Genomic DNA, 15,752 nt, shown 5'->3' on the forward strand with positions numbered 1-15,752 from the left:
AAACTTTGCTCCCAAAATGGATTGTGGGTTTGTAGTCTCAGCCTTGCTCCTTAGCTGCGAAAACTAGGCCGTAGGAAGCCGTTGGACTACATATCCCAGAGGTACGTGCACAGCGCACTCTTGATAGTAAACAAGAGTCATAGGGACACGTGTATCAGCTCGTTTGTTTTGGTGTCTGAGACAAAAGGGAGGGGGCGGAGGAAGGGAGTGTTTTAAAGCTTGGGTCTCTTTTCTTCCTCTGGGCCTCCGCTAGCACTCAGCCTCCCCATCCTCTCGCTGCACCCATTCCGGGCCGTAAACAGCCAGAGTCGCTTGCTCCTCAAAGTTTGGCAGGAGGCCAAGGTATTGTTTTAGTGCGAGGGGAAGGAGATGACTGCACAGGCGGAAGCGGTGCAGGCTCGCGAGGGACTCGGTCACACAAATCAGGGTCCCAGTCACGAAGGGGATGATGAATGGGCTGCAGGGCCCCACGACAGCGGAAAGAACTAGATTCCTTTATCCAGAGCCTTGTTTCACCATTCCCAGGACAGCAACGAGAAAAGACTTGTCCACTCTGTTCATTTCACCCAGAATTTGTTAAGCGCCAGTTGTGTCAGGCGCTGTGCGGCTTGAGGACGGACAATGAGAGCAGCTCCACCTGGAGAATTTACAAAGCTGTTGAGAGGGGCAAAAGATTACTTCGAAATTGAGGCAAAGTGGCCTTTTCCATGTGGACCTCCTCATTGTTTAAAGTCATACCGAGGGATATAATGCACGACATAAACTGATTTAACTTGTGAATTATCTTTGTTTCTCTGATGAGTTTGGGTAACACTTTTCCCCTCCTGAAGGCTCCCTATTAATGAAAGAAAACTGCGTTTCCACTTTGTTTCCACTAGGAGTTCCCTACTTGAGTCCTAATGCTCTGACTCACCAGGAGGAGGGTGGCTTCTGGCTTTATAGTTACCTCTACTTTAAATATGGCCTTGGATCGGCACAGTAGGGAGCTAGTCTGTAATTGGCATTTTTACTAATCACATTTCAAAAGCATTATTAAGCTTTTTTCCTTTGAACCTTTAATGTTTAATCATTAAAGCTATGCTGTAAGTTTTCTTTAGATCACTGAATGCTTGAAATTAAGATAAAAATTTGCATTCATAAGAAATCTAAAAGCAAACTTCTCGAAAGAGCCTAAAATCATAGCTAGTTACTTCCTTAAGCCTGCCTACATTTCTTGAATTTTCAAATCTACCTGAAAGCCAGATAAAAATCAAGAAATCCCAAATCTCCCTATGTTGAAACAAGTTTTCAAATTCCTTTAGGGAATTCCCAGTTGAATCCTTGAAGTGCAGTTATTTATAAAATAATCTTCCCTATTATGTGATCAGATGTTTACTTTCTATGTTCAGAAATAGTAGGCATTTTATTAAAAAATAATTCAAGAGAAACAAAATGCTGAATTTTCCTCCCATGGAAAAGACTACAGGATTTGAATTTACATCTTTCAGAGATTAATAGGGCTCTAAAGAGTGTGTTTGTGCTGTTTTGTGGATGCTTGTTCCTCCTCCTTCCCCCTGCCCTCTTCCTCCTTTTCATAGTGGTGAGTCATCATCCTCCATAATTAAAAAATATAATCGCCAACATTTGACTAAAAAATCAATACATGGTGTTCACCTAATTGTTTTAAATTAATATCTGCGATATTTATGTCCTTCTTCGAGGAGACCGACAAGCTTTCCTCCTCAAAAATGAGATCTCAAGAGCTTGAGCCACTGCTTTATCCTCATCCATCTTGAGTGCACACACTGCGAAATCTGCTTTTTGGCTGAATGCCTACTTTAAAAAGTTAAACTATTTGAAAGTGTCCACCAAAAGCCTTAGTGGTGATTTTATTGGAGGACACCAGAATGGGAATAAAATCACTTCAGATTCAGATGTTATACATTATTATAATTTATTCTTTAATAGCACAAAGATACAAATTGATAACACAAAGATACAAAACATTGTAGACTTTTATCTCCTGTATGTCCAAGTTTTTAAATATGAATTAAATTCGGATAGCTTGGTCACAACTGAATAAGACTATTAGAATTCCCTACACATGTAGGTGGACAGTGGGACCTGTCTTCTGACTTCCCTGGAAGCTAAATGACCATATTAGTGCCTTACGTGTATTTATCAGGATCATCATCAGTTTTTTATAAAATACATTCTCAACTAGGCATTGTAGCACAGGCCTATAAGCCCAGTTGCACCCAAGGAGGCTAAGGCTGTAAGATTCCAAGGTCAAGCCCAGCCTGGGCAACTTAAGGATTTCGTGAGATCCCGTCTCAAAATACTGAATGAGTGCATGAATGAATGCTGAGCATGTAGCTCAGTGCAAAGGCCCTGGATTCAATACTTAGTACTGCAAAGTGCAACAAAAAAGTCATCATTCTTTTAGTCTCATTTTTGGGGGGGCATGGGAGAAGTACTATGGATTGAACTCAACACATGCTAGCTAGGCAAGTACTCTACCAGGAGCTACACCCCCAGCCCTGTCATTAACCCTTGAGTAAGCAATGAAACCAGCCAACCCATAAGCCAAACAAAGATCAAAGACAAAACTAGTAAGAGCTCTCGTTGGAAAGATTTATGTATGTAAGTTACACTCTTAAACATAGTTTTTACCTGTCCTTCAGATCTATGATAAAAAAAATCAGTTTAATATGTCTTAGTGTGGACCCAATTATACAGGTATATGCATGTTTATATATGTACATATGTATATACATGCCTATATAGCATTTATGCCAAAACATATCAACAAATTGTCATCTCAAATCAAAATATTTCAGTGGTTTGAATAATTACTTGTTAAAAACACTAAGTTCTAATGTTTTAAAGAGAAAAATATACCTAGAAAAATCTTAAGATTTAACTTGCTTGTGTTATGCACATGTACCAGTTCCCCACAAGGAATGTAATTATTATGTAATGCAAACATGTACCAATAAAAAAATTTTAAAACCAGAAAAAAAAAGATTAACTCATCTCCAATTATAGAGGCAAAATGAAACAATTTCCCTTGATTCTACCATGTCTGGCACACTAATGACTATTTTGCTAGAATAAGAAATAAGTCCAAGCACAAGGCATTTGCCTGAATATTGAGAATATCACTGTTCAAATTGCCAAAAGGTAAACAAATGAAATCATTCAATAAATACAACTAGGAAATAAAGCCCAGTGTATGCTCTAAAATAGTATCTGATCTTTTCAGACAGTTTCTCACAAATACCTTCCATATACCTTACTATACTCAAAAATAAGTTAATTTAGTAATTCAAAGTCAGATAAACTCAGATTGTAATGAAATGTCCAGCAGCTGAGTGCCATTTTAGAACTTAGTATGTCTCTTGTTCTTGTCATTATTGATGACAAATTAAGTTTAGATTTTGTTTAGATGACCATAAACCAGCAAGACCTTTCTTCAGTGGCTGCGATGTGGGTATCTCACTGCTGTAAGGATTAGGAAGTAGAATCAATGTAAGAGGGAGGAATCACTGTCTTTGTTCTAGGTAGTTGAGATTGTTTCCATTGACTGAGATAGTAAATATCGGAGAGCAGAACAGAGGAGGGGAAAGGACTGGTTCAGTTTTAGATGCTAACCTTGCTGTGCAGGCAAGAAACTCAAGTACAGAGGTCCTGGAGGCAGCTGAGTATATCCATCTGGACTTGAAGAGATCCAAGTCTACAGAAATAAATTTGGGTGTCCTCGGCATAGACTACCCTTTTTTGTTCTCATTTGCCCTCAAAAATTTTTTTTGTCAAATTGTCTAAGTTGGTATTAATGAAAATGTGATTATTTAGAGATGGCAACAAATAATTCTCATGTTTCATCTCATGTTTCATAAAACCAAGCTCATAACTATTCTTGTCTTTCTTCATTAAGTTTTTTAGGATAATTTGTTATCTGATCTGTTTAACAGAGCAATATCATTTTCTGCTCATAACTATTTCATATCCTAGGGTCTTCTCTATGCATTTTCATTTTCTAGTCAAAGGTACCTCAGTTTAGGGGCAGTTAAGTCTGATAAAGAACAATTAAAATCAGAGTAATAGTATGGACATAGCTTTCAAAGTTGGTATTTTTGCTTGTATGGTCCCTACCACGTTTGCATTATCTCTTCTTTTTCTCTCATCAACACTTAGTGTCTTTTTGTTTGGCCCATAATAAGCAAATAGATATTTGCTGAACATCTGAATGAAAAGTTAGGGAGAAATAAGTAGCATGAATTTTCTAATATGCAAAAAAATAAGAACCAAGATGCATTATGTAAAGGTACAATTCCCAATGAGAAATGTAGTTGTGTTGTGTGTATGTCACATGCTGTTTCGAACACTGACTTTGGTAAACATTTTCCATGGGCTTTAAAGATCATGTCTTCCATTTAGTCATCATAGGCTGACATCCCTAATCTGAAAATCTAAAATCTAGAATGCTCTAAGAATTATGTCAGTGCTCAACAGATTTCAGATTTCAAGCACTTTGGATTTCAGATTTTCAGATTAGGGATGCTCCATGTGTGAAGTATGCAAGTATTTCCAAATCCCAAATCCTCTTGAAACCTGAAACACTTCTGGTCCCACACATTTCAGATAAGGGATACTCAACATGTACTGTTATTTGAGAACAGTTCTTATCTTCCAACTACATTATATAAGCAGTATTCATTTTTGTCTCCCTCACAAGGGTGACTCATGCAAATGCAAACAAAATATTTGCCTAATTATTACACTTCAACTCCATCAAGTTATATAACACACTATAGTAATAAAACATCAGACATCTTTAAATTGAGCTTTACAGAGCAAGCATGAGAAAAGAATTACCAAATGACTTATTGATGAGCTCATCTTGAAATAATTAAAGTATTACTTCACTGTTAAAAAAAAAAGTCATTTGTATACATTTCAAGAACACAGTCATCATATAAAGACAAGTACACTTGTATTAAATATAAGCCTTTTGCCTAAAAGAAGCAGTGAAATTCCAAAGTTGATTTTCTTCTGGGCTTTCAATTAGGGCAAAATGGAAAACGAGCAATTAGAAGTGATTTGATCCAAGATTCTGACTGTCTATATTTGCTGCAGAAACTCACTCGGGGGACCTATTTTGTAAATTTCTTTCAAGTCAAATAGAAAATTTCACATCTGGGTTGTTGCATTAAAGAGCCAAGACTACCACTGTTGTTTCAGAGTCCAATTTGTACTTACTTTTTCTTGTGCCTGGAAGAAAAGTCATTTTTTTTCTAGGTGAGGTAAAAAAAAAATACACTAACATGCTATAATCAAACAATTATAATTAGGGCTAAACAACTATTATTTCATATATACACATTTTGCAATGTCTTTTTTTTATTCGGGAAAATGGCAAAATTCATGCTATGGTTAAATCCAAATCTGAGAAAACTACCTCCCCAAAATGTGGCACTTCATTTTTATGGATTAGACAAATTATTTCCTGTCACACCTCATATCTTGACATACAGATGATAAATGCTTCTTCAGGCTTTTCAAGGCAATTTTAGATTGATAAACTAAGCATAAAAAGTTAAAGACCCATGTCTGTTGGTCAAATAAAATATTTTCATCTCAAAAACTGTCTACTCTGCATTGGAAACATCATACAAATTTCTCTATATACTGGGTTAAGAATTAGTATTCCAATTTCTCTATATAATAGTATGCTAATAGGCCAAGTTGGAAAATCGGCCAAGAACTGGACAAGAAACCAAGGGCTCTCAATTCTCCATGAGTTTTGTCATCAGCTCACAGATGAAGTCCTGGTGAAGTCCCTGCTTCTCCCTGGAACAGACTGAGCTGATCTGGACTCACGCTTACTGCCGGGCACACAAGTCCTCTGCAAATAACTGGTGCACTTTGCTGCTCACATTGCTCTCACGTGTTACACTTGTAAGGTGTTTTTTAAATACGTATGAAGACAAGCAACTATTTTCAGTTGCTAAAACAGTTTTGCTCCCTTTAAAAGTATTACAGAGCACATAAGGTTGTCTCGGCTCCTTAATTGATTCCTTTTTGTCAAAATTCTTTAATACTCATCCTCAGGCTGTACCTCAGGCTACTTTCGATTTCTGTTCTTATGATTCTGTTTCTCCTGTGGGTGTAAACATCTTATGTATATTAGAAAACCCTTTCCAACTATTTTCTCTTTTTTATTTTTATTTATTTTTTTTGGTACCAGGGATCGAACTCGGGACCTTGTGCTTGCAAGGCAGGCGGCAGAACCACTGAGCTAAATCCCTGGCCCTTTCCAGCTATTTTCAAAGTCTTGCTTAATCCAGACATAATACCTCCAAGCTTAAACATTATTTTAATAATGCTAGAGGGGGCCGGGGATTTAGCTCAGTGGTTCCACCACCTGCCCCGCAAGCACAAGGACCTGAGTTTGATCCCCAGTAACAACAACAAAAAAAGCTGAAAGTATTCAATTCCTTTTAATAAATGTAACATTTCTTAAAAGTTAAAACTTTGGGGGGGGGTTGGTGGTGGTGGTACTGGAGATTACTCGTACTGAACTATATTCCAGACCTTTTTAATTTTTGTTTTGAGACCATCTCACTGAGTTGTCCAGATGGGACTTGAACTGGCAGTCCTCCTGTCTCAGCCTCTCTACTGGAATTACAGGCATGCAGCACCACTGCACCTGGCTTTTACCAATATTTTTACTGAGCTCCCTCGTCTCCAGGAGTTTTTTTTTTTTTTTCTTCTGTTACCGGGGATCAAACTCAGGACCTTGTGCTTGCCACACAGATACAGTGCCACCAAGCTAAATCCCCAGCCCTATTTATCAATATTTTTAAAGATGCTTTGCAAAGGAAAATAACTCAGCACTTTTCTTAATCTCTTTTTTTCACTTTTCTTAATCTTACACTTTTCAATAATATCCAAAGTTCTTGCTTCATACTGTTTCACTTGAAACATTTTAAAACATTTGAAATGATCACCAGCCACAGGTGTAACAGTAACCCAAATATATTCACCAACTGTGTCATGGGTGGTATATATGTTAAAATATATGTAATCCCTGGTTCCTTCTAGTGTGCAGGAAACACATATACCAACTTGGTATTTATTGAAAACAAAGGAGGGGAAGGAGCTTTGTTTCTCAGGAAGAATTCCACGCCTTCCTTAGCCACAGGTAATAGGCATGCAGAGGCTCCCTCCTTGAATGAAAACTTCAGTAAGGAATTCTCAAATAATAACCATTCTGCTAGTGATAAATAATGACATCCACAAGTCAAACTTGAGCTATTTTAATTAGATAACTTTACATACAAATTTCCTAGTTAGCCAAGTTCGTTATCCTAAATGGCCAAATGTGCAACATACTACAATTATTTCTCTCACATATGATCAGTAGGTAAAATCTTAAAAGACAACCTTGTTGCCGTACAAACCATACTGTTCTTTCTTGCAGTATTAGCTTCACATGCCACATGTCTATCATGCTTTTCATCGCATTTATGCACTATGCAAGTTATAGTAAATAAGCAAAAAAAATTAAAAACAGTAATTCATGTATTTTATTATAAAAGTGTGTTTTATTATAAGGAAAATTTAAATATAACCAACAATACTGAAAATAACGTAACTGGCATTTGTAGCCTTGGTCAGAGTTCTTTATTAAACATTTATTTACTGTTCCATGACTAGTTAACAATCAGATTATGCAACAAAAGAGATTAGCTTGAAAAAGTGAATAAAGAATACAGAATGAGGAATGAGAAATTTGGCTGGTTTTTTTTTTGTTTTCCTTAACCGACATGGCTTTTAAAATCTAAAATAGTAAGTCATCTTCATGTAGAGAGGCTCCCACATCCTACAAGAAGGTTTTAGCAAAAATATTAAACAATTTTCTAAAATGTGGCTGAAGTTACAGTTCACATACTCTAATTTCTTATATATATATACATTATCCAACTAACATTCTAGCCATGTTTTCATACACAAGTAGGACCATAAACATTCTCTAAGACTACAGTAGCCACAAAATAACTGTACCCATGTATATGCTTTTGAAACACATTTCCCAAAATGAAATTGCCCATTTAAAAGCAAACAACTTGTTGGAATTAACATCTGTAGACACTGGGTCATGGCCTAAGAATCAGCATATTTGTTTTGGTTGAATATAACTGAATTTGTCTTCTATGGCACCTTCTATGAGCATCTCAGTGGTCAATGAAAATCTAGTAAGTTTGAGTTTTCTGTACTTTTAAGTGTGAGCCGGCGTTAAAGCAGATGGCAAGGCTTACTGGCCTATTTGCTAGACAGAAATTCCTTTTATTGTTCTATACGGTTTTGCTTATACAAATTTATTCCTCCCACCTTAGAGGAATTGGGGGTAGGGGTGGGCTAAACCTCCCTGGCTGCTGATCGGTCTGAGGGTTGGCAGTCTCTGTGAGGAAGACCAGAAACCCACAGTGGCAGATCTGTGCAGATTAGGTAGACATAGGGTCCCTCATATGTTTGGTAAAGGAGGCTTTTTCTTTGATTAAGCGTAAGCTCTTGGGCTTTTAGAAGACAATAAAAATCAGGTTTGACAAGTTTAAATACCTTTAAAAAACATTTTGTGACATTAAATGTCAAAATTAAACTTTTAAAGATAAAGAATATAGGAAGCTGCACAAAGAAAAAGGAAAGTATATATACTTGATGAGGAACAAAAATGCATTAATGATCTTTCACCCTTAAAAACTCTTCTCTCAATCATCATAATAGCTAACTTGCCAGTCCTTAAAACCACTGGAATATGTTGGTTACTGACATTATGCCAAAGAAGTCAAAATGTACTTTATTGCAAAAAATATAAAAAGTTTTAAAATTGCATATGATGTTTCATACCATTTCACTAATAGGCCAAGGCCAGCACACAACTTAATCAAGCCAGAAAAACTTTAAATTAAAAATGATTAAAATTTTATTGTCTAATGAGTTATAAAAAGAATGTGGTGCCACACTGTGTAGCATGATTCCCTCTTACATGGGCATGGTCACTAATTTGATACCCATCTGAATAAGTCAAACACATTGCCTAAGATAGTATCTTTTAATTATCTTCTTAAACATGGGCACTTTCTATATATTACAATCATTTAAATAAAACTTTCAAATAATTTTGTGGAGTAGAAAGTCATTTTATCAATATGCTGATTTTTTATTCACTACTCATTAGAAAGTGATGTTAAAGCTTATTGACTATTAAATCACTACTGTTTACTGATACATTGTAAATGTAAAAAAAGGAAAGACCTGAAATCACAGAAAATGCTTGGCATCTACACAAACACGTTCTCAGTGGACTAACCACTACTGTAATTCTGTCACTATGGTCTTCTTGCTCGGTACTTTAGCTTCATGCAGTGGGTTCAACAATATCCATGTTTGTTCCAAACAGGGCAACTAATTGTTCTTCATAGGTGGCAATGTTCCTTTTCATAATTTCCATGCAAGGTCCCAAAAGCCTTTCAAATGCTTGCACGTCCATGGCTACGAAAAGGAAAAAATAAATGAAAAATAATATTCCTTGGAAAACTGAATTTCCATTCCATTATAATTCCCATGATGATTTTTTAATTGCAACAGATCAATAATGCAAGATTATTTTCAGGTAAATATTGTAAAATACAAGAAAAAGCATCAAGATTAAAACACTCCACTTCAAAAAGGAAGCTCAGTGGTGCCTCGCCTGCCTCGCAAGAGCAGGGTCCTGAGTTCGATCCCCAGTATGAGACCTCCTCAGGCCACACTCTCAGGTCCCTCAGCAGCTGCAGTGCTAGGCTGGTGGGAGGCTTCAGATCAAAGCTGGGAAGAGAACGAAGGATAGGAACAGCAAGGCCTGGGGACTCTTAAAAGTAAAATTTGATGTTTCTATATTAGTAATATGAACCCCTTAAAAGTGGCGAGGGAGTGTGTTTCCTATCTTGTTATCAGAGTTTACAATGCCATGTTGCAAACACCATGCAACTCCAAAGTGGCAGTCAATATAATGCTTTTGTCCACTTCTATAATTATGTGCTATGTAATTATCACTTGCCTATCTCATCTGTTTGAAAACTGAGTAAGATTCAGATGGAAAATGTAACCATATTGTCTACCATAGAAATATAAATTAAAATACATTTTTTTTGCCTTTCAAATTTGCAGAGGTAAAAAAAGGCAATGTTTGTAAGAATAAGATGAATGGGCAATCCTGCACTACTAGAGGCATATCAATTATTACAAATAAAAGTGATCTGGGCTGGGGATTTAGCTCAGTGGTGCTGCCTGCCTTGCAAGTACAAGGTCCCGTGTTCGATCTCTGGCACCAAAAAAAAAAAAGTGATCTGACAATATATATCAAAAGTCATTTTAAGGGGTGGGGATTTAGCTCAGTGGTTCCACCACTTGCCTTGCAAGCATAAGGACCTGAGTTCAATCCCCAGTACCAAAAAAAAAAAGTCATTTAAAAATACCCACATCTGAAAGCCATTTCTAAGGAAAAATCCAAATTATGCAAAAGTTATATACAAAAACACAAATTGTAGCCAAAACCTATTTACCACTGGGAAGTGATTGAATACTTCTATATATGTTAACATATGTTTAACAGAATGTTAAAACTTGAAGCAATAAAATAAAATCCCTAAGCTATAATGGATGAGCAGAGCAGTTTAAAAACAGAAAAATATCAAAATAAGAACCCAGATATATCATATACAGGTACAAACACCCAATGATAAGTGTAAACGAATTGTATACCTAAAATGTACCAATAAAACTAATTTTAAAAAAACCCAAAAATATCCTTACCAAAAAAAAAGGGCAAAAAGTAACTATAATACTGGAAATCACTGAGTGGGGATGGCGGTGTGGGTGATTGTTTTTCCTATCATTTTCTGTATCTCTAAACTTCCTTTAATATGAATATGATTATTATAGAAAAGAGAAATAAATTTCACTCATGTTACTTTTACGCTTACTAAAAGTTCTCAGGGAAACTGCTTGTCAGTTCTGTCTTCTCTTTCATCCAAGTATATCACTTAATAACCTTATTTAAAACCTTTTAAAAAGTGACTTCTCAGGGCCAGGGATTTAGCTCAGTGGTTCTGTCACCTGCCTCGCAAGCGAAAGGACCCATGTTCAATCCCCGGTACCAAAAAAAAGAAAAAAAAAAAGTGACTTCTCAGGGCTGGGGATTTAGCTCAATTCTGCCACCTGCTCTGCAAGGGTTAGGTCCAGTGTTTGATCCCAGGTACCACCAAAAAAAAAAAAAGTGACTTCTCTAAGAAGTTAATTCTGACAATCCCCGCAAATCTTAACACTCAAACTAAGTTTATCCCTGTTGAATTGAGGATGAAGAACATGAATAGGCTAATTAGTCTGGAATCAATTTTCTTAAAGAAAATGTCACCTATATTGTCATTTCCTAAATTAAATTTTTCATTATTGAAGTAAGTGATTCCTCACATATGAAATCTCAGATACATATAGATGTCTTCCAGCTAAAGCTGGCATTTCTGCCAAGCTCCCACAGTAGAAGAAAGTAATAAAGAGCCGAACAACAAAGAACATGTGATTAAGCTTCAACAAACCTCATCTTTCATGTTCCGGTGCTCAGCGGAGGATGTACAGTATTCGCCCAGACATTCCAACTTCCCCTGAAGGGCTCAACAGTGAACTTTACAAAAGTATTACTTTAGCCTTCTCTTAAGAGGAACATGGCACGTGTTTACTTGACAAGTTATATGTAAAACTTGGTAGTCAGAGCTCTTATTTTAATTATTAAAATAAGGTGTCATTTAAAACATATACGAAAGAACTGAATATATTTGTATGTAAAACATTTCAAAGAAGAAAGTGGCTTCCACGAATTGATTTTATAATGCAGTGAGTCCTAACTCTGCTGTATTTTATAGGAACCACAACATCTGCAAACCCAATAAAATGATTTATACAACATAAATACATAAGACGCAGACATAACAACTTCAGTGTCCACCACCGTGATCCTGACCTAAGCACTTGACGGTCCCGATGGCGTGCGCAGAAGCGGCACGAGGCTTGTTAGTGACCAGGGCAAGCTCTCCAAAGTACTGTCCCCGAGAGCATCGAGCGATTTCTACCGCACCGTTCTCATCCACTTCTGATTTACCCTAACAAAGTAAGTAAAAATTGCTCATTGTATTTTAAAAATAAGTTAACTTTGGTATAAAAATTAAAAATTCTATCGTATGCCTTGCTATTATTATGTGAATTTTTTTAGGACTTAAGAATGCTTACCTTTCTTTTCATAGTAATTTTCACTTCTCCAGATTCTACAATGAAAAAAGAATCAGCCAAATCTCCCTATGAGAATAAAACAACAAAAACAGAATGAAACACAAATTCATCTGACAGGCGTCTTGAAATCAATCTAACTGCATGGACAGATTTACCTGAAAAGTGAATTCCATGGGAACAGTCTATTTCCTTTTCTGATTTGAGAGGTTATGGGTGATAATTACATAGTAACAGTTTCACATGTAAAATTATTTGAAATAATGACATTCTTCTACCAGCCCTTCTGTTAAAAGCCAAGAAAATGTGGTGAATCACACTGGGGTAACCATCTCCTCCAAATTTCAGCCTGGCCCGCAGCACACATAGTTAGAAATGGCAACACTGCCGTCACCCAGCAGGAATACACGGCTGACCCTGCGCTCCCGGGAAAGTGCTGCGATGCACAGCCTGTGTCCCGAACTAACAAGCACTGGCTTGGGGAGGGGGTAACCACAGACCCGCCAAGAGCAGAAAGCAGCCGGATGCACAGGAGGAACAGAGGTGAGCCTGGAGGTGTTTGCGGCAGCTAGGTAAGGCCCGAACTCAAAGATGCCAGTCTGTGACGATCCACCTCGGGGCCTTGAAAAAGCACTTCTCAAATTCTAAAAAGTGATGGCATTTCTAACTACATACCCAGTTTTTTTTCTTGGTTTTGTTTTTCAATGAACTCTGCCCTCATTTCCAAAGATTCTTTCTGAATTAATATAGTACAGAAGAGTAATAATAGATTTTTTTTTAACTTAGCCTGTCAAATGGATTCTGCAGAAACTCAGATTTTTAAAAACTTCCGAGGTTATAATGAATGTTGAATCTAGATTTTTATAATATAGTACAGATACATGCTTATTGTACAGATAAATGCTTAAAGGCTAACTAAAAATGTAAAAGAATCCTTACTCTCAGGTGTACCATACCTCCTTTCCTCTGTGTGTGTGTGTGTGGTGTGTGTGTGTCTGTCTGTCTGTGGGTGTGCTAGGGATTGGGCCTTGCACATGCTCAGCCATGTATTCTACCATTCAGCTACATCTCTAGGCCCCTGTATTTTATATCATTTTCATAAGATTTTCATGGTAAATTTTCAATTGTTACATGTCATAACAGGTCTATCAGCTTCTGTGTAAATGTGTTCCAAATGTACATAAAACTAGTGAAATCTGAGTAAAGTCTGCATTGTGCCAGGGACAGTCTCCAAACTGTACAAGAGTGATGCAAGATGCACTGAGAGAAACTGGGTGAAGAGTACATGGAACCTCTTAGTGCTATTTTTACAACATCTTGTAAATTTATACTTTAAAATCAGAAGCTTTCATAGGGCCGGGGATTTAGCTCAGTAGTTTCACCGCCTGCTGCGCAAGCACAAGGACCCGAGTTCGATCCCTGGTACCAAAAAAAACAAAAACAAAAACGCAGTTAAGTGGCTAGGGGTGTAGCTCAGTGGTAGAACACGTGCTTAGCATGTGCGAGGACCAAGAAACAAACAAGCATTTAAAAAAAACAAGCATTTAAAAACTAGCATCTATCTGACCCAGGGATTTAGCTCAGTGGTTTCGCCGCCTGCCTCACAAGCGCAAGGTCCCGAGTTCGATCCCCCGGTACCAAAAAAAAAAAAAAGATGCTCTATCCTTTGTTATTTACCTGTTTACAGAGTAGAACCTTAGCCTTGCTCTCCATTCTGACTCTACTTCTTCCTAATGTCCCACTGCTCTAATCCAGGTATACACAGTACAAACACACATATACATACACTGGGTAAGGAGGGAGGTTGGGAGATTTACTTATTTGCCTCTGAACAATAATTGTTTTCCTCAGTCTTACAGACCTTGAATCTTGTTTCACATATAAAGAAGAAATAATCATTCAGATAAAGAGCACAATGCAGTACAATGCTGTGATTTTAAAAAAATCATAGAATCTATTAAAAATCCATTTAAATCATTTGCTCACTGCTTCAAACATATAACTAGGGGGGCCGGGGATTTAGCTCAGTGGTTTCGCTGCCTGCTGCACAAGCACAAGGACCTGAGTTCAATCCCTGGCACCAAAAAAAAAAAATATATATATATATATATATATAAATATATATATATATATATATATATATATATATATATATAACTAGGAAATAAAATACTATTGACTGCAAGCTGTGAACTTCAACTAACTTCACAAATCCTTCCTTTCACCAGCTCTATGCTGAGGTATGTAGTATCACTGGTTCCAAATGGGACCTTAGGAAAGCATTAGGGGTTAAAGAACAAATTTATTTAATCCGTAGTGCTTGGAAACCAGCACAGTGAATGGTGCAGTGTCCTCTTCTTGGTGAATGTCATCTGCAGAGGGCCTCGTGGGCCCCATCACGACCCGACCAGGGTCCTCCATGTCATCTCCCATGGACTGTGGGGCTCCTACTCATCTCATGAACACTCACCTCCTTCTCTTACAAATGGTATCTCACTCCTTATATTTACATGTGGGCTTCATGTCATGTACTACAGAACTATACAGAAAGCCATCTGATGGTTTACTACATGTACATCAGGAGCTATTCATATAAGCGAAAATATTCAAACAGCTTAATAGCAGGTAAATTAAACCATTTTTGCAGGCCATTTGGTAGAAGTTACATTCATTTGATCTACCTATAGAAACAAAGTTTATTAAGATGTAAATGCATAAAAACCGTATAGACTATAACCCCAAGCTGAATTACACTTAGAAACACCTAAGAGCTGGGGATGTAGCTCAGGGGTAGAGTGCTTGCCTAGGATGTACAAGACTCTGGGCTCCATCCTCAGCACCAAAACACTATACCTGAGCAATGATTTGTTCTCCATCACTGTAGACTTTGGTGCCTATCACATCTACTACTTTCAGGCGTTCAGAAACCTACAAAAAGAAAAAACAAAGACAGTATTAAGTAGATACACAGTAACTGGGTGATCTCAGCCTGTTACACAAGTTGAAAAGTGGTAGCCGATAGCAAAATCATCATTCAGCAGTGTGTAGGTTGTATGTGTGTTTGTATTAACTGCCAGCATCTTAAAATATACAAATCTGTATTTCTAGCCATTCTTGAAAAATCAGAATATTCAGCAACTCTCAGCTCAAAAATCCACACGGCAACAATAAAACTACAGTGGGATAGCAGCTGTTTCTCTAGTGGGAGCACGTGTCCTCCAATTCGCCAGAGTCCCTCCTGGCTTGGTTTTCTTCTTTATGTTACTGGCCCAGCTCCGAAGGCATTGGATTTCCATCCAATCCATTTCTATTTAAAGAGCTAAGCTGCTGGAGAAGATCAGCTGCCTAACATGCGTTCTGTAATGCAGCCACAATTCTACCAGGCATGACCTAACAATCCAACAGACGTTAGAAAGGAGAAACGTGACCATGGAGACACATGTCGT

General features: G+C 37.3%; 1 protein-coding gene across 1 annotated transcript in view; it reads right to left on the reverse strand.

Moving 5' to 3' along the window:
* Nucleotides 1-7,285: 7,285 nt before the first annotated feature.
* Nucleotides 7,286-15,752, reverse strand: part of Prkar2b (protein kinase cAMP-dependent type II regulatory subunit beta) — a 96,267-nt gene continuing 87,800 nt past the window's right edge. Inside the window, exons 8-11 of the mRNA XM_004839671.4 lie at nt 15,160-15,234; nt 12,310-12,375; nt 12,044-12,182; nt 7,286-9,537 (exon numbers count right to left, since the gene is read on the reverse strand). Of these exons, the coding sequence (XP_004839728.1) occupies nt 9,404-9,537; nt 12,044-12,182; nt 12,310-12,375; nt 15,160-15,234 (414 nt within the window). The 3' untranslated portion in view covers nt 7,286-9,403. The remainder of the gene's footprint in view (nt 9,538-12,043; nt 12,183-12,309; nt 12,376-15,159; nt 15,235-15,752) is intronic.

Source organism: Heterocephalus glaber, unplaced genomic scaffold (genome assembly GCF_053883595.1).
Source record: "Heterocephalus glaber isolate CG9 unplaced genomic scaffold, H.glaber_assembly_v1.0 deba00000676, whole genome shotgun sequence".
Taxonomy (NCBI): domain Eukaryota; kingdom Metazoa; phylum Chordata; class Mammalia; order Rodentia; family Bathyergidae; genus Heterocephalus; species Heterocephalus glaber.